The 19,903-nt window shown below is 25.7% G+C and overlaps 1 protein-coding gene across 1 annotated transcript in view; it reads left to right on the top strand.

Moving 5' to 3' along the window:
- LOC111621704 (atrial natriuretic peptide receptor 1-like) overlaps nucleotides 1-19,903 on the top strand; it is a 195,087-nt gene that overhangs the window by 129,877 nt on the left and 45,307 nt on the right. Inside the window, exons 3-5 of the mRNA XM_023363930.1 lie at nucleotides 6,337-6,529; nucleotides 18,273-18,408; nucleotides 18,591-18,682. Coding sequence (XP_023219698.1) covers nucleotides 6,337-6,529; nucleotides 18,273-18,408; nucleotides 18,591-18,682 — 421 coding nt within the window. The remainder of the gene's footprint in view (nucleotides 1-6,336; nucleotides 6,530-18,272; nucleotides 18,409-18,590; nucleotides 18,683-19,903) is intronic.

Here is a 19,903-nt window from a genome sequence, read left to right as displayed (position 1 = left end):
TGATAATTCAACTACGCTTGTTGGAGAACAATAAAAACACTACACTCAACAAGCCACCAATAAAACTCAACTGCCTAACCTATAACCAAAGTCTCCTTTTAATTTGTTTTTAAAAAAAAGCGCTTGACAAACTTGCCCCGCATGCCGAAGTTGCCCCGGTCTCCCCTATATATGTCGTCACAATCTATTTTTGGAATTACATTATTCATCTATTTTTACTCAGAATATTATCTACATTCATTAATTTCTATTCTTCACGGGCAAATTATTTGAAAGGTACTTCCTGTCTAGACCATTCAATTTAATAATTCTAGTATTTTTGTTTTATCAAATTAATTATTTTTCCTTAAAAATAAATTGCTTTAATCTTTCATAATCATAATAAAGATATGATTTTTTTCTTAATAACCGCTTAAAGTTTAGTTGTATTCTCCATTTTACTGGTAAACATTAAAATATTTATAACTTCAATATCTATATCAAATTCTATATGTTATTTTTCTTTATAAATTTATATTTGTGAACTTTAAAGACATTTTATTTTTCTTGAAAAAAGTTGAGAAAATAAGTTGAAAATCTTTATTGACTTTGTTTACTTACTAAAATTTCATTCTATCGATAATCAAAATTCATTAAATTTTTATATACATAACGTAATTTTTTATTTAAAAAATCAACAAAATACAATAACCTTAACTCGTTGGTACGAAATTATATGTTGTGCACGTTTTTTTATCTCTCTAGAGAAAATATAATGATTCAATTGTGTTCTTTAAGGATTTACACTTCTGGACAATAACTAATTTTGTCAATACGAGTTGAACCTTTCGGTCCATTCGAGCAGTGGTTTTTGACATACTTCGATTGATGTTATTGATCGTGACACGAAACTTTAACTTAAAATCTAATTCTCATAAAGTAAATTTATAGATTTATATATTCTTTAATATGCCTTTTGACAGCTGTTTTTAAAAAGTCGTCATTGTTCTGTCACTACTAATGTGATACGTGAGGGATTCTATTACACATATAAAATTATTTATATAAATAATATATATATATATAATGTATTAAAACTTATCTAACGAGTTGTGAAATTGCATTGTTATTTGTTATAACTGTTAATAATCGTTATTCATAAAAGTTATTTTTATCGTATCTGTGTGGTATTGTTTATTATTTTCGATATTTATTTATTAATTACTTCTTTCCTTGATAGACTATAAAATTATAATATAAAGTAATTATTTCAGTTATAAATAATATATTCGAAGTATTAATTTGTTCATTTGTTTTTAGTTTACTTTATGTTTACACTTATTTTCTGCACTAAAGAGTTGTCTAATTAAAAAGATAACTTAGTCATAATAAAAATAATTTGTATTAATTAAACAAGAAAAAATAGCAGATAAACAAGAGAAAAGAACAGATATAAAAAATCATTCATTCCATAAAAAACAATGCTAAAAAATTCCCAAATCTACAGGATATAGAATTTCTTCTACGAGGATCCGGGTTCAAATTCGATTTTACTAGTGTTGGATGCATAACACTACTAAACACTGATAGTTTGGTCGCAGGTTCGTACCTTACCAACAAGCTAGAGTAGTTTTTTCGAATATTTTCACGTGCCTAACATCGAAATAGGAGTTAGTTTCCTTTAGAAAGTCCTTCCAGGAGGCATCTCCTTGGCAGATCGCCCACTTGTTGCGTTTTCTTATTCCAACATTAAAAGTCAATCATAATATCATATATCATTCTAGAAAGTTAACAACTGTGATAAAAGAAATTCCACAAAATTTCTAATTAAAAATTGATGATGATAACTTTTCACCGTCATTCATCGTGATTAATGTTTTTATTCTTATTTCCTAAGCACACTAGAAATTAAATATATATTTGTGAATTATTATTGATAAATTTTAAGAGCAATTGCTGAAAACTAAAGATTTATATGTATCATATAAAGTAGTTAAACTTAATAAAGATCTTATTTATTCGTATCAGCAGCACTGTGAAAATCAATAAATATCAAATCAGATTCTTGAGAAATGAGGAAGGAATTTGTAAACGTTCAAATAAAATTTAGGTATTACTAGAAATACAGTATTTGTTACATTAATTTTCAATATTTTAATATTAATAGCATATAAAATATACGATTATATATGTGAATCTAGTTCAAATTAAATTAGCTTCACCTATGTTTCTTTCAGAAAACATTCTCCGGAAAATATTTTTCTGATTTCAGGGAGAGTAAAATGTGCAATTTATTGTTTAGTTTATATATATATATATAATGTTTTTACAGAATTGTTTATATGACAGTTATATATAGAGTATTCGTCTCCACAGGAAATAAACCCCGAGTTCCACATATTAGCTTATAAATAAATAAATAAAAAGTTATTATAGGCTATATTTATATACATATAATTTCTATCAATAAAACATATTGTTACTAAACATATTATTTTATTTATGTAAAATATTTATATGAATATTTCATGACTTAGCTACGTACTGAAACCAGTTAACTCTTCCATAAACGGATGGAAAAAAAGGAACTTATTTTTTTCGTAAAGGTTCATCTCTTATCTCGGAAAAATGGAGAAAAAATTCATTCATGTGATTTCCGAAATTTTATTGAAAGTATGTGATGCGAAACCAGATTGACATGACAGCAATATATTGAATTATATTGTTGATATTTGCATCAGAATTTTTCTATTTTGTTCACTTGCTTGTATTTCTCTACTAATGTGATTTTTTTGTAGAGTTGAACTTAAAGTCAAACTTATCATAATAATATATATTCATTTTTCATTCTCTGCTGTTATATAACAGAGGGAACGCATGACCATCGGCCAAAAAATGACTTTTACATTTTAGGACTCGGGAAGTTTTGAAACGTCGAGAAATGAAAAAAAAATCTGAATTTTTTCTGTATTTTAGTTTGTTTTTAGGAGAGACGAATTTTTCCATTCAATTTAAAGCTTAGCTCCTGTGCTTTTTGTTAAAAATTTCTGAAATTTTGCAGGGAGATTCGTGTGTTAACAGGAAATGTTTGTAGAAATTTTCAGAAAAATAGGACCATTGGTTCGGGAGATATGACTCCATCCTCTTAATATCTCCCGAACCAATCTGAAAAAAAAGGTAATGGTAGCAAATAAACAAATAAAGAATGTCAGGATAGTCCAGCAACTTATGTAATTAATAATTATATTATTTGAAATTATTAAAATTTTAATACAATAATAAATAATACAATTATTATATTTAAAATTAAATAAAAAAATATAAAATATCAACTTGTAAAGTTATAGAAATTTTTATTATAATAATTATTTTTAATACAATAAAATTATGAAATAAGGCTTTATACTTTTATGTCATATATGAAGCTGTATTATTATTTAATTTTAGTAACCAGACATTTCGAAACTAACGTTTATAATAGGTTTCTGGTAAACAATAATAAGTTATTACTTATGAATATAATTCAGAGCTTAAATAATATTTGATAAAATTACTAATTTCTTTTAAATCTTTGAAGGAAGATGAGTTTTGAACAAACTATTTTAAAATATACATATTGTTTTCAATTACAAGTGTAGTTTTAACATTAAAGTCATTTTATTTATTATTTTTACGGTAAATAATTATGTACAGTTCCTTAAATATCAAAAATTGACAGTAATGAATTGAGAAAATTTAATTTCTCGAATAATTATAACTTTTGTTTTGTATTCTTACAGCAAAATTTACTGAATTATATTTTATAGAAGTAGTAAATTTATTATTCTAGTTGACGGTTTGAGTTAACTCCATCAAAATTGTGTTCTTAACAAGAATCGATAGTGTTGAAACACATATGATTTTTGTTTGTCCTTCGAACGAAAGTTCTATTTTTCAACACAAAATATTGACTATCAATAAACAAATGTTTTACACTTTCATATCAGAATATGGAAGATAACGAAATAAAAATAAAAATATACTTTTTTAATTTATTTAATTTAAAATATATGCTCTCCATTTCAAATTAGTAGTATCATGTCCCTATACATCATGCTATCTTGTTAACAATACAGTCGTGCTCTAAGTCCTTTCAGAAAAAACATTTGAATTGAAATAGCGTGACTTTCTGTTTATATCGGAAGTTCGTATATAGTTAATCGGGGCTTACTTTCCTTAAGTTATATATGGTCTCGACTTTCATCTGTGTAACTTCGTTCTTAAGATTAAGGAAAGACAGACGGACGACAGTGAGAATTTACAAAATTACAATGTTTTCAATTTGAAGTCCAATTAATTAATTTTTGTTTTGTTTGATGAAATTGTTTAATAAATATAATTTATTTCGTATTTTTCGGTAGTAAATGGTATTTACGTTGCAGGTTATTAAACTTATCCCCTTGGAATGTTTATACATTTGTATGTCTATTTTAAAATTGTTAAAGTAAGTATTGATAAATTGTTTAATATCTGCAATTGTAATAAATGTAAAATCTTGCAAATCAAGTTTAAACCACTTATAATTAAGATAGAAGGGGTACTGAAACTTTGAAAACATATCAAAGATGATGGCAATACGTTTTAATGATGAATTAGGGGGATGTTTCCACTCCAAACCCTATAAATATAAACAAATGTAGAACTTAATCGTGGTGTGTGTATGTAAATGCACTGTAATGAAGAACTTCCCACCCAAATCTTAAAAAATTAAAATTATCAGCTATTAATCTAGCACATGCAAAAAAATACTTAATTATTTTGAATTTAATTTTGTTACATTCTTACCTTATAAGTTGCTTCAGAAGTATAATTTGATTATAGAAATAATAATTTAATTATTTTTACAGAATAGAATTTCCATGAAATGTGAATATAATTTTTTAAATTAATTGTTCAATTAATATTATAACTAAATTTTCTTCATTTTATAGAATTTTCGTTCAAAAAACTACTATTTATCGTTCCACTCTATATTATATAATTTTTTAAAAATTTAATATCTGTATAAAAACTAATAGAATAAAAAGGAAATTATAGATTTTATTACTTTACAAATTGTAAGAAAGTAAAGTCAAAAGTTAATTTAAAATTTCTATTGAAGTATTCGTAGGATTATTGGGATGATTTCTGCAATGTAGGTTACCTTCGATACATGCGATGTCGATTAATGCGGATCTGTTTTCATAGGAAGTTCAACGTTGCTAACTCGACAGAATCAGTACTAGCGACATTAAATCCATCCCTTCTCCCAAATTCTGCTTACTGTTAGTAGGAAAACTTTAGTTTTCGGATGGTTACGTTTTTATTTTCGCATTTACTGTAATTCCTGTTTTAATTCTTTAATTTTATCGAAGTTTCTAGGAAGAAAAAATGAAAGCAGACGTTTAATAAATATTTTACTTCATGTTTTTCTGGGTGATACTTCACTGGTTAATTTAAATTATCTATAATCAATCTTTATTATTATTTTCCATGATTTGTTTTAATTATTGTGTGAAACTACACTGTACTTTATCCAAAATAGTTAATTAATTAATAATTCTTCAACAAACCTTTTTAAATTTCTTTATTTTCTTACGTTTTTATTCCACTAAGAAAATGTACAGTAGAGCCTCGATTATCCGACCCCCGATTAACCGACCGCCCTAGTCGGAAAATTCAAATGTCCGCTAGTGATGTGGCGCTACAATATTTGGCTATGTCTTGGCTACTTTAATATTATTTTTACGTGTTTTAGCTGGCACTGGCTCGACCATGAAAGGGAGCCAGTATTTAAACGAGGCTTAATTTTATAATTTTTAACGATACAATAGCGACGATTATTATTTAAGAAAAATTTTTGTTAGGCTTAACATCAATGAAAATTCAACGCGAAGTAGGTAAATAGCGATATACTAATATACTAATTGCATGGGATATAATAATATACTACACTAATAATGGATTTTTTCATAATTTTCGGTTATCCGACTTTTCAATTATCCGACCAACCCCAGTCCCCAATTGAGTCGGATAATCGAGGCTCTATTGTACATTTAAAAATTACGATTTCTCAATGACCTAATTCGTAAATTAATTTATTTCTCGTCGATATGTGCAGTACACTTGAGGAGCCAATTAAACGCGTATATCGAAGTTTAACTGTAAAACTATGTTAAAACCAATAATTATATGTTTAAAGAATTTAATTAACCTTTTTGTATCAATATAGTTTAAAAAACTTGCGATAAATTCAAATTTGAATGGTGCAGACTGCTGTAATTTTAAACGTAAAAATATTACTTTGTTTAATATAAACCTTTATATTTTTCTTTTTAGTAAGAATGAAAATAGAAGACCTTGGTATCGGCTCAACGATACTATCGAACGTAATAGAAGAGCTAGAAAAGCTTACGAGGCATTATTGACAGTTACAGCAAGAACACCTGAGACTAGAGAATACGCGGAATTTTCTAGAGAGGTGAAGGAAATTGCCAGGAAAGAATTTGGATTTGAATATGGACAAGAAGAAGTAAAGTTTTTTTTATTCAAAATATAGTTATTTTTTATTTTTACTCGTGAAAATATTAAGCTATATGGAATTCTATGGTCATTTTAGGTTTATTTAAGACTGGTTGTAAGTTCTTTAGTTACGCACGCGATCTCTAGGAGATGGCGTTAAAACTTTAATGCTTTTTCAATGGGAAAACCATTTTCCAAAAATTCTCAAAAACAAATAGAAAAGCAAATAGAACCAATCGGATTTTTAATTTATAATCCTATTTAATTCTTCTGCTAATGTACGGTTCAAAATTTTAAAAATCGAATTCGTTAATTCTCTGCAATTTAAAAAAAAATTACAGAAAATTAACGAATCCGACTTATAAAATTGCGAACCGTGCATTGATAGAAGAATTAAATAGAATTCTAATGCGAAAACCTACTTGATTCTACCTTCTTCCGTTTTCGAGAAGTTTTGGAAAAGGATTTTTCGTAGAAAAAGCATTAAATTTTTAACGTCATCCGCTGGAAACCATAGAACCAGATAGCTGACACCCATAGACTCTATGGTAATCGGTCCTAGGATTATAGCACCCTGACCGGAAACTGGCAGAATCAGTCTATTCAATGTCTATTGTCAATATTTAGAGCTATTTCATTAAAAGCGTTTAGTGGAATAGCAGTAAATATTTTTGTTTTTTATACAATATATTAATTTTGATTTTAATTACAAAATTAAAATTATTACATTGTATAAAAAATTATATTATATGGCGAATTTACTGGTCAATAGTAAAACAAGCAAAATGGCATCCTTAATTAATTTGATAATTATATACTGTACAAGGGAGGTACTGTACATATTATTTTCTGTTAATAGACTATAAGTAGAAAATATAGCTAATAAGCGTGATATTGACTTTAACTTTTATAAATCTAAGCATCTTTAATTCATCTTTTTCCTATTATTAGATAATATACCAAAATGTCAAGTTATTTCAATTCAAATATTATCTCCTGAACGGTGTTACATATATGGCTGGCATGACTCCACTGTTAACAAGAAAAGTATGATTTACAGGGGCAAACACTACTAAAATTGAGAGCCTTATGATGATGCAATTATTTATTGCATCATCATAAGGCTCTCAATTTTAATACCGTTTTAACGTAATAATAAATTAAAATGTATGATTTATATTATTTATAAATTACTTTAATTTATTTAATTAATTATCATTATTCGATATTTAAAATAATTACACAATGAAAAATGATAGATATCATTTTCAGTTCATTAGAATAAATTATATGTTTTAATCTCTTATTACGTGNTATATATAAATAATATATATATATATAATGTATTAAAACTTATCTAACGAGTTGTGAAATTGCATTGTTATTTGTTATAACTGTTAATAATCGTTATTCATAAAAGTTATTTTTATCGTATCTGTGTGGTATTGTTTATTATTTTCGATATTTATTTATTAATTACTTCTTTCCTTGATAGACTATAAAATTATAATATAAAGTAATTATTTCAGTTATAAATAATATATTCGAAGTATTAATTTGTTCATTTGTTTTTAGTTTACTTTATGTTTACACTTATTTTCTGCACTAAAGAGTTGTCTAATTAAAAAGATAACTTAGTCATAATAAAAATAATTTGTATTAATTAAACAAGAAAAAATAGCAGATAAACAAGAGAAAAGAACAGATATAAAAAATCATTCATTCCATAAAAAACAATGCTAAAAAATTCCCAAATCTACAGGATATAGAATTTCTTCTACGAGGATCCGGGTTCAAATTCGATTTTACTAGTGTTGGATGCATAACACTACTAAACACTGATAGTTTGGTCGCAGGTTCGTACCTTACCAACAAGCTAGAGTAGTTTTTTCGAATATTTTCACGTGCCTAACATCGAAATAGGAGTTAGTTTCCTTTAGAAAGTCCTTCCAGGAGGCATCTCCTTGGCAGATCGCCCACTTGTTGCGTTTTCTTATTCCAACATTAAAAGTCAATCATAATATCATATATCATTCTAGAAAGTTAACAACTGTGATAAAAGAAATTCCACAAAATTTCTAATTAAAAATTGATGATGATAACTTTTCACCGTCATTCATCGTGATTAATGTTTTTATTCTTATTTCCTAAGCACACTAGAAATTAAATATATATTTGTGAATTATTATTGATAAATTTTAAGAGCAATTGCTGAAAACTAAAGATTTATATGTATCATATAAAGTAGTTAAACTTAATAAAAATCTTATTTATTCGTATCAGCAGCACTGTGAAAATCAATAAATATCAAATCAGATTCTTGAGAAATGAGGAAGGAATTTGTAAACGTTCAAATAAAATTTAGGTATTACTAGAAATACAGTATTTGTTACATTAATTTTCAATATTTTAATATTAATAGCATATAAAATATACGATTATATATGTGAATCTAGTTCAAATTAAATTAGCTTCACCTATGTTTCTTTCAGAAAACATTCTCCGGAAAATATTTTTCTGATTTCAGGGAGAGTAAAATGTGCAATTTATTGTTTAGTTTATATATATATATATATAATGTTTTTACAGAATTGTTTATATGACAGTTATATATAGAGTATTCGTCTCCACAGGAAATAAACCCCGAGTTCCACATATTAGCTTATAAATAAATAAATAAAAAGTTATTATAGGCTATATTTATATACATATAATTTCTATCAATAAAACATATTGTTACTAAACATATTATTTTATTTATGTAAAATATTTATATGAATATTTCATGACTTAGCTACGTACTGAAACCAGTTAACTCTTCCATAAACGGATGGAAAAAAAGGAACTTATTTTTTTCGTAAAGGTTCATCTCTTATCTCGGAAAAATGGAGAAAAAATTCATTCATGTGATTTCCGAAATTTTATTGAAAGTATGTGATGCGAAACCAGATTGACATGACAGCAATATATTGAATTATATTGTTGATATTTGCATCAGAATTTTTCTATTTTGTTCACTTGCTTGTATTTCTCTACTAATGTGATTTTTTTGTAGAGTTGAACTTAAAGTCAAACTTATCATAATAATATATATTCATTTTTCATTCTCTGCTGTTATATAACAGAGGGAACGCATGACCATCGGCCAAAAAATGACTTTTACATTTTAGGACTCGGGAAGTTTTGAAACGTCGAGAAATGAAAAAAAAAATCTGAATTTTTTCTGTATTTTAGTTTGTTTTTAGGAGAGACGAATTTTTCCATTCAATTTAAAGCTTAGCTCCTGTGCTTTTTGTTAAAAATTTCTGAAATTTTGCAGGGAGATTCGTGTGTTAACAGGAAATGTTTGTAGAAATTTTCAGAAAAATAGGACCATTGGTTCGGGAGATATGACTCCATCCTCTTAATATCTCCCGAACCAATCTGAAAAAAAAGGTAATGGTAGCAAATAAACAAATAAAGAATGTCAGGATAGTCCAGCAACTTATGTAATTAATAATTATATTATTTGAAATTATTAAAATTTTAATACAATAATAAATAATACAATTATTATATTTAAAATTAAATAAAAAAATATAAAATATCAACTTGTAAAGTTATAGAAATTTTTATTATAATAATTATTTTTAATACAATAAAATTATGAAATAAGGCTTTATACTTTTATGTCATATATGAAGCTGTATTATTATTTAATTTTAGTAACCAGACATTTCGAAACTAACGTTTATAATAGGTTTCTGGTAAACAATAATAAGTTATTACTTATGAATATAATTCAGAGCTTAAATAATATTTGATAAAATTACTAATTTCTTTTAAATCTTTGAAGGAAGATGAGTTTTGAACAAACTATTTTAAAATATACATATTGTTTTCAATTACAAGTGTAGTTTTAACATTAAAGTCATTTTATTTATTATTTTTACGGTAAATAATTATGTACAGTTCCTTAAATATCAAAAATTGACAGTAATGAATTGAGAAAATTTAATTTCTCGAATAATTATAACTTTTGTTTTGTATTCTTACAGCAAAATTTACTGAATTATATTTTATAGAAGTAGTAAATTTATTATTCTAGTTGACGGTTTGAGTTAACTCCATCAAAATTGTGTTCTTAACAAGAATCGATAGTGTTGAAACACATATGATTTTTGTTTGTCCTTCGAACGAAAGTTCTATTTTTCAACACAAAATATTGACTATCAATAAACAAATGTTTTACACTTTCATATCAGAATATGGAAGATAACGAAATAAAAATAAAAATATACTTTTTTAATTTATTTAATTTAAAATATATGCTCTCCATTTCAAATTAGTAGTATCATGTCCCTATACATCATGCTATCTTGTTAGCAATACAGTCGTGCTCTAAGTCCTTTCAGAAAAAACATTTGAATTGAAATAGCGTGACTTTCTGTTTATATCGGAAGTTCGTATATAGTTAATCGGGGCTTACTTTCCTTAAGTTATATATGGTCTCGACTTTCATCTGTGTAACTTCGTTCTTAAGATTAAGGAAAGACAGACGGACGACAGTGAGAATTTACAAAATTACAATGTTTTCAATTTGAAGTCCAATTAATTAATTTTTGTTTTGTTTGATGAAATTGTTTAATAAATATAATTTATTTCGTATTTTTCGGTAGTAAATGGTATTTACGTTGCAGGTTATTAAACTTATCCCCTTGGAATGTTTATACATTTGTATGTCTATTTTAAAATTGTTAAAGTAAGTATTGATAAATTGTTTAATATCTGCAATTGTAATAAATGTAAAATCTTGCAAATCAAGTTTAAACCACTTATAATTAAGATAGAAGGGGTACTGAAACTTTGAAAACATATCAAAGATGATGGCAATGCGTTTTAATGATGAATTAGGGGGATGTTTCCACTCCAAACCCTATAAATATAAACAAATGTAGAACTTAATCGTGGTGTGTGTATGTAAATGCACTGTAATGAAGAACTTCCCACCCAAATCTTAAAAAATTAAAATTATCAGCTATTAATCTAGCACATGCAAAAAAATACTTAATTATTTTGAATTTAATTTTGTTACATTCTTACCTTATAAGTTGCTTCAGAAGTATAATTTGATTATAGAAATAATAATTTAATTATTTTTACAGAATAGAATTTCCATGAAATGTGAATATAATTTTTTAAATTAATTGTTCAATTAATATTATAACTAAATTTTCTTCATTTTATAGAATTTTCGTTCAAAAAACTACTATTTATCGTTCCACTCTATATCATATAATTTTTTAAAAATTTAATATCTGTATAAAAACTAATAGAATAAAAAGGAAATTATAGATTTTATTACTTTACAAATTGTAAGAAAGTAAAGTCAAAAGTTAATTTAAAATTTCTATTGAAGTATTCGTAGGATTATTGGGATGATTTCTGCAATGTAGGTTACCTTCGATACATGCGATGTCGATTAATGCGGGTCTGTTTTCATAGGAAGTTCAACGTTGCTAACTCGACAGAATCAGTACTAGCGACATTAAATCCATCCCTTCTCCCAAATTCTGCTTACTGTTAGTAGGAAAACTTTAGTTTTCGGATGGTTACGTTTTTATTTTCGCATTTACTGTAATTCCTGTTTTAATTCTTTAATTTTATCGAAGTTTCTAGGAAGAAAAAATGAAAGCAGACGTTTAATAAATATTTTACTTCATGTTTTTCTGGGTGATACTTCACTGGTTAATTTAAATTATCTATAATCAATCTTTATTATTATTTTCCATGATTTGTTTTAATTATTGTGTGAAACTACACTGTACTTTATCCAAAATAGTTAATTAATTAATAATTCTTCAACAAACCTTTTTAAATTTCTTTATTTTCTTACGTTTTTATTCCACTAAGAAAATGTACAGTAGAGCCTCGATTATCCGACCCCCGATTAACCGACCGCCCTAGTCGGAAAATTCAAATGTCCGCTAGTGATGTGGCGCTACAATATTTGGCTATGTCTTGGCTACTTTAATATTATTTTTACGTGTTTTAGCTGGCACTGGCTCGACCATGAAAGGGAGCCAGTATTTAAACGAGGCTTAATTTTATAATTTTTAACGATACAATAGCGACGATTATTATTTAAGAAAAATTTTTGTTAGGCTTAACATCAATGAAAATTCAACGCGAAGTAGGTAAATAGCGATATACTAATATACTAATTGCATGGGATATAATAATATACTACACTAATAATGGATTTTTTCATAATTTTCGGTTATCCGACTTTTCAATTATCCGACCAACCCCAGTCCCCAATTGGGTCGGATAATCGAGGCTCTATTGTACATTTAAAAATTACGATTTCTCAATGACCTAATTCGTAAATTAATTTATTTCTCGTCGATATGTGCAGTACACTTGAGGAGCCAATTAAACGCGTATATCGAAGTTTAACTGTAAAACTATGTTAAAACCAATAATTATATGTTTAAAGAATTTAATTAACCTTTTTGTATCAATATAGTTTAAAAAACTTGCGATAAATTCAAATTTGAATGGTGCAGACTGCTGTAATTTTAAACGTAAAAATATTACTTTGTTTAATATAAACCTTTATATTTTTCTTTTTAGTAAGAATGAAAATAGAAGACCTTGGTATCGGCTCAACGATACTATCGAACGTAATAGAAGAGCTAGAAAAGCTTACGAGGCATTATTGACAGTTACAGCAAGAACACCTGAGACTAGAGAATACGCGGAATTTTCTAGAGAGGTGAAGGAAATTGCCAGGAAAGAATTTGGATTTGAATATGGACAAGAAGAAGTAAAGTTTTTTTTATTCAAAATATAGTTATTTTTTATTTTTACTCGTGAAAATATTAAGCTATATGGAATTCTATGGTCATTTTAGGTTTATTTAAGACTGGTTGTAAGTTCTTTAGTTACGCACGCGATCTCTAGGAGATGGCGTTAAAACTTTAATGCTTTTTCAATGGGAAAACCATTTTCCAAAAATTCTCAAAAACAAATAGAAAAGCAAATAGAACCAATCGGATTTTTAATTTATAATCCTATTTAATTCTTCTGCTAATGTACGGTTCAAAATTTTAAAAATCGAATTCGTTAATTCTCTGCAATTTAAAAAAAAATTACAGAAAATTAACGAATCCGACTTATAAAATTGCGAACCGTGCATTGATAGAAGAATTAAATAGAATTCTAATGCGAAAACCTACTTGATTCTACCTTCTTCCGTTTTCGAGAAGTTTTGGAAAAGGATTTTTCGTAGAAAAAGCATTAAATTTTTAACGTCATCCGCTGGAAACCATAGAACCAGATAGCTGACACCCATAGACTCTATGGTAATCGGTCCTAGGATTATAGCACCCTGACCGGAAACTGGCAGAATCAGTCTATTCAATGTCTATTGTCAATATTTAGAGCTATTTCATTAAAAGCGTTTAGTGGAATAGCAGTAAATATTTTTGTTTTTTATACAATATATTAATTTTGATTTTAATTACAAAATTAAAATTATTACATTGTATAAAAATTATATTATATGGCGAATTTACTGGTCAATAGTAAAACAAGCAAAATGGCATCCTTAATTAATTTGATAATTATATACTGTACAAGGGAGGTACTGTACATATTATTTTCTGTTAATAGACTATAAGTAGAAAATATAGCTAATAAGCGTGATATTGACTTTAACTTTTATAAATCTAAGCATCTTTAATTCATCTTTTTCCTATTATTAGATAATATACCAAAATGTCAAGTTATTTCAATTCAAATATTATCTCCTGAACGGTGTTACATATATGGCTGGCATGACTCCACTGTTAACAAGAAAAGTATGATTTACAGGGGCAAACACTACTAAAATTGAGAGCCTTATGATGATGCAATTATTTATTGCATCATCATAAGGCTCTCAATTTTAATACCGTTTTAACGTAATAATAAATTAAAATGTATGATTTATATTATTTATAAATTACTTTAATTTATTTAATTAATTATCATTATTCGATATTTAAAATAATTACACAATGAAAAATGATAGATATCATTTTCAGTTCATTAGAATAAATTATATGTTTTAATCTCTTATTACGTGAAACTATATTAAACATTTTATAAAATAAAAATATTTTTCTTAGAGATTTATATATTTATACTAATTAGTTACATTAAAACATAAAATATTTTTTAATTTTAAATATGGGTAAAAATGTATTGTTTAACATTTGTTAATTAACCTAACATTTGTTTACAGAGAGAGTTTTTTTCTACCCTAGCTGCTAATTACAGTAATTTTAAGAAAGAAACTTTAAAAGTTCATTCTAAAATTATCTTAAACTTTAATTTTTTAAATGAATTACAATTAAATATTAAGAAAAAATATACGAAAACAATAAGTCTATAGTAAAATTATATTAACTCAATTAAAGAAGCAAACATAATTGAAATTTAATTCACAATTCTTTATTTTTATGTACGAATCGAATCAATAATAAAGAACAATAACTTACTTATGTAACCTTGGGAAAAGGTTATATAAGTATTGCTTTTTGGTTTATTGAAATTCAATCTGTGGATTAAAGGGGGAAAAGAAATCTGAAATGACATAGAAAGGGAGGGGTTTTGACCAACAGGATGATTGAAACATCGAAAAAGTGGTTTAGAAGTTGGAAGAATTACACAAGTTTAGTAAATTACTGAATGATAACCTGTGGCAGAAAAGAAAAAATTGGTTTACAAACGTATTCTGAAGAAAAATATAGCAGTAATTCTCGCTTACAAATGCAGAACTAATGTAATGAGAATATATTTAAATTTTATTAAGATCTAAACTATTTAAAAATTTATTTAAATAATTATAAATATAAAGTCAAAAATGTAAGGTGTTTAATTGTTGAGTCGATACAAGAACGTAACACGTGTAAAAATAAAAAAAAATTAACTATTATAATTATAAGAAAAACCTTTAATAAAGTCTTATAAATTAGTTTTAAAAGCATTATAAAGATTTTTATAATATATATCAAGTTATAAATACATTCAAGTTAATCATATCTTCATAAAGAATATATCTGGCTTGAACAGACTGATGCATATGAATCCCAAAATTGAATTGTGGAAGTCGATTTTCATATAAACAAATATAATCATATAGTAAACTAAGTCCACATATATTAATAATCGAATAATAACGCAGTATTAATTTCAGGCTTGTTAAATACGTAAAATTATTGTATAATTTGAATGAAAAATAGGCGATTAAGTTGCCATCTTATATTAAATTTAATAAATAATAGAATTAAATTAATTAATTTGAAATATTCTAGAAGAAAAATCGATCCTGCTCAAACATGGCAATAAATCCGGCGTTATCATTTGATTATAAATACAAACGATTAAAAATATAAACTTCTCTTTCATCAATATATTTTCGTTGTGTCACTATCAAATAAATTTAAAAATTACTTATTTATTTATTAAAACACATTATTATATAGAAACTTAGTGAATAGAATTGAAAAGTATACTTATCTGCTCTATTGTAGTAGTAGTTTATCAGGCTGAACTCAGTACATACGTCAATCAAAAAGTTAAAAAAAATGTTTAGATATACTAAAAATATTCAGTTATTCAGCCGAATAAAATCAAAATTTCAAATATAAAATATAATATAAAAGCAAACATATACATTCTTTACTGTATGATCTCAAAACAACAATCCTATTTTATGTTATAAAATTTTATAATGTCGTATTTTTCTTATCTGATGGTCAGAAATACATGATATTGCAAGTAATATGAGACCGTAAAAATATAGTAATGTTGCGTGAATGAAATATTATCTAATATGATATTCGAATATATAATTTAAACTCAAACATAATATTTTGGATCATATAAAAGCACAGTATAAATTTATATCTTCCAGTGTCTGCTTATATAACTGGCGAGTTATTGCAAGTGTCTGCTTTTCTTCAAATGGCTGTTAGAAAATAATGCTGTATTTTATGCGTGATTTCACTGAAAAAATATTAAAATACAAATATTTGCTTGTTATTTTTTTTATTTCTTTTCATTTTAAGATCTCCTGAATCCTGAAAAGTTAAAAAATGGCAAAAAATTTCGTGGATCTATTGTTTGGGAATATATATGCGTGTAATGGCGTCAATTTCGTTTAATATATCAGAACGGGTAATAATTAAGAAACAAAATTTGGCACAGTAATTTCTGTATAAGGGACATTGACACTATTAAATTTCGGTAATGAGAGACCAATGGGATAAAAAGATGAAATGGGATAAAGGTCACCTGTCATATCTCACGTAGGAGTCAGACTTAATGATTGCATTAATTATTGTTTGCATTTACAGTTTTTTTTATAAAACGCATCTCTAACCCAAAAATTATGCGTTTTGCAATTTTATAATAATTAAAAATATAGAAAGTTTTTCTAACAAAATCTCATAACAACGCCACACAAAATTTTATATCTATTATGATTAATAATATAAAAGTTATTATTTAAATAAATTCTAACACAATTCGTTGCTAGATTTTTTTTTTTCGTTAATTCTTATTTATTATTAATAGTTTACTGCTACTATAATCTATTAATAAGACTTATTACATTAAAGTAACGTCTAGAGGAAAAAGAGATTGAATTATTCTATTCGTTTAAAGAAGAAACGTTCTTTGTTTGCACCTGTTACATCACACTGTTGTTACATCAGTGTAAATACTATTAATAGATTACAGCCACAATAAACTAATTTAATAAGTAAAAAGTTCTTGTTAAATAAGACATTCTGAAATTTTTGGATATTTAAAAGTTTTTGTTCTTTTGAAATGAGAATTTGCTTTCTAGAAAGAAAAGGTTTGCTTTTGAAAAATACATAAAAACAAAAGACTTAAAAATGTTACAATTATTGTGGAATTTCAGTATTGAAATTAGATTTTCAACGAAAAGAAACATTTTTGCAATTCTTAAAATATAAATTTTTCAAGATCTTTTGCAAGAATTGATAAAATCTGATGATAAAGAAGATATTAAATTTTATATTTCTATTGAAATAAGAGGTCATACGTGGAATTCTTACTCCATCTGAATTTAACCGAATGATTTATTTCATCCTATAGTAAAATTCCTCCTTTAAATAGGTTATTGAAAACAGTTATATGTAATTCAACATTTTTACTATATTTAAAAGTAATAAATACATTAATTAATTTTATAAATTCTCATAAAAGGAATATTTACTTAATAAAAGGAAAACTAATAATTTTTTGAAATTTATATATAAAATAAAATATTCGCTTGTCTGTTCTCTATATATTTCTAAGTCCTTTGACAGATCTGAATTTTTCAGAATTAATCAGTAGAACCTTGCAGAAAATGTAAACTGCCATAAACTTTCATCTTCTATTAACTATTAAGCCCTTTGACTTTCTTGTTTATAAATAAAATAATAAATTAAATCAAAATAATTAGTATAATAAACCTAAATAATTAAGAGTATACATATTTTCCTCGTAATTTATAATTTTAACAGTACAAAAATAGCAAGTTAATTGAATTATAGTTATTATTCGTTTCTCTAAAAAAAAAACATTTTTTTACTATTTTAAACTTGTATAAAAATGTCAAATTTTAAATTTGTATTTATAAAATTTGTATTTGTATTTATAAAATTTGTATAAAGTTTAAATAAAAAAAATGAAATTATTTTTTTTATCATCAGGTAAATACTTTCGTAACTGCATTCCACGAAGCGGTGTTGTTATACTCTTTAGCACTAAATGAGACTTTGACTGAAGGTTATAGCATAACAAACGGTTCTATTATTACTCAAAAAATGTGGAATAGAACATTTGAAGGTAAGTCATTATTATTTTTCTGTTGAATTGTTGAATTCTCGCTTATGAGAATAATCTATTCTTATAGAAGCAAGTCGGATCCTAGTTCTATTTTTCTTCTAATTTCATTCTTCTGAAATTAGTTTTTCAGTTAAAAATGACAAATATAGTGTTCATATAATATATGAAATTCTATATTTCAGGTATTACTGGAAGTGTGAGTATTGACGAAAATGGTGATCGAAATGCCGATTATTCTCTTTTAGACATGAACCCGAAAAATGGAGAATTTGAAGTAAGAAATTGGATATGTACAGTACTTTCATTGACGTTTTTGTTAATTTTTACACCAAATATTCCTTCAATATATATTTATTTTATACATATGAAATGTTTTTTTTTTCATTTTATAATGATGTTTTACACGTCTCAAATATGTAAATTTTAAACTTTAAAATGAGCATTTCTGAATTCATATGGATACTTTATATTGCTATTATAATTTCAATTGATACAAGATTATATGACCCTCCAACAGGATTTTTACATTTTTGGACTTGGAGGATCTCGAAACATCGAGAAATGAAAAATTTCGGGTATTTTTTTTATATGTATGGATGTTAGTGTGTATGTGGCACGATTTTGTTTAACCCTATTTGAAGATTAATAACTCCTGTGCTTTTTGTCGAAAATTTCTGAAATTTTGCTAGGATCAGTGGGTATTAGGGGGATTGATACTATTAAATTTTGGTGGTTAAAGGTAAAGAAGGTCGTGTGTATTTCCAGTACGGTCATATTTAATAACGATTTTACTCGTTATTAGCATTTATAATTTTTTACAAAACCCATCCCTACCATCAAAATTAGGCTTTTTCTTCTATTTTATATTAATATAAAATATAAATTTTTTTAAAAAATAAAATATTATAATAAATGGCGCCAAATGCAGTTATGCATCGTAGGAGTATTTTGTATTTTCTTTATTTTATTTTTTCATATAACAATTCAAGAGAGTTACAAACAAACGTTGATAAATGATATAAATTCAAGTCTCTTATCAGAATAAATGATGCGAAAGTATAATACGAGTAACTAAAATAAATGATAAATTAAACACGAATAGAGAGCAGAGAAAAGGAAGATATACAAATTCTTATTAAAAAAAAAAAAATAGTGTGATGAAGATGATAGATTAATAATAACGTTACAATATATCTACTCTATAGAAGATTTCATTGATAAGATAAATATCTTCTTGTATAATCTAATAATATAAATCAATTTAAACTCTTGCTTAAAATATATTAGAACCTCTTCTTCATAAATAATATAAGAAAAAAAAAATCTATCTTCTGATTGAAATGTGATATCTTTGTTTTTATTTTTCTCGTCTACTTTTTTTAATTACAGGTCATATAACATTTTTCTCATCTGTATAATATAATGACCTTAGACACACACGATTTAATAATTCTAACTTTATGTCTGCACTCGTTCACAGTTCTTCAATTTACAA

The sequence above is a fragment of the Centruroides sculpturatus genome, unplaced genomic scaffold (genome assembly GCF_000671375.1).
Source record: "Centruroides sculpturatus isolate CEXI.00-Female unplaced genomic scaffold, Cexi_2.0 scaffold35, whole genome shotgun sequence".
In the NCBI taxonomy this organism is placed as follows: Eukaryota; Metazoa; Arthropoda; class Arachnida; order Scorpiones; family Buthidae; genus Centruroides; species Centruroides sculpturatus.
The sequence above is the reverse complement of the archived record's forward strand: the minus strand, read 5'-3'. Positions and strand labels throughout refer to the sequence as shown.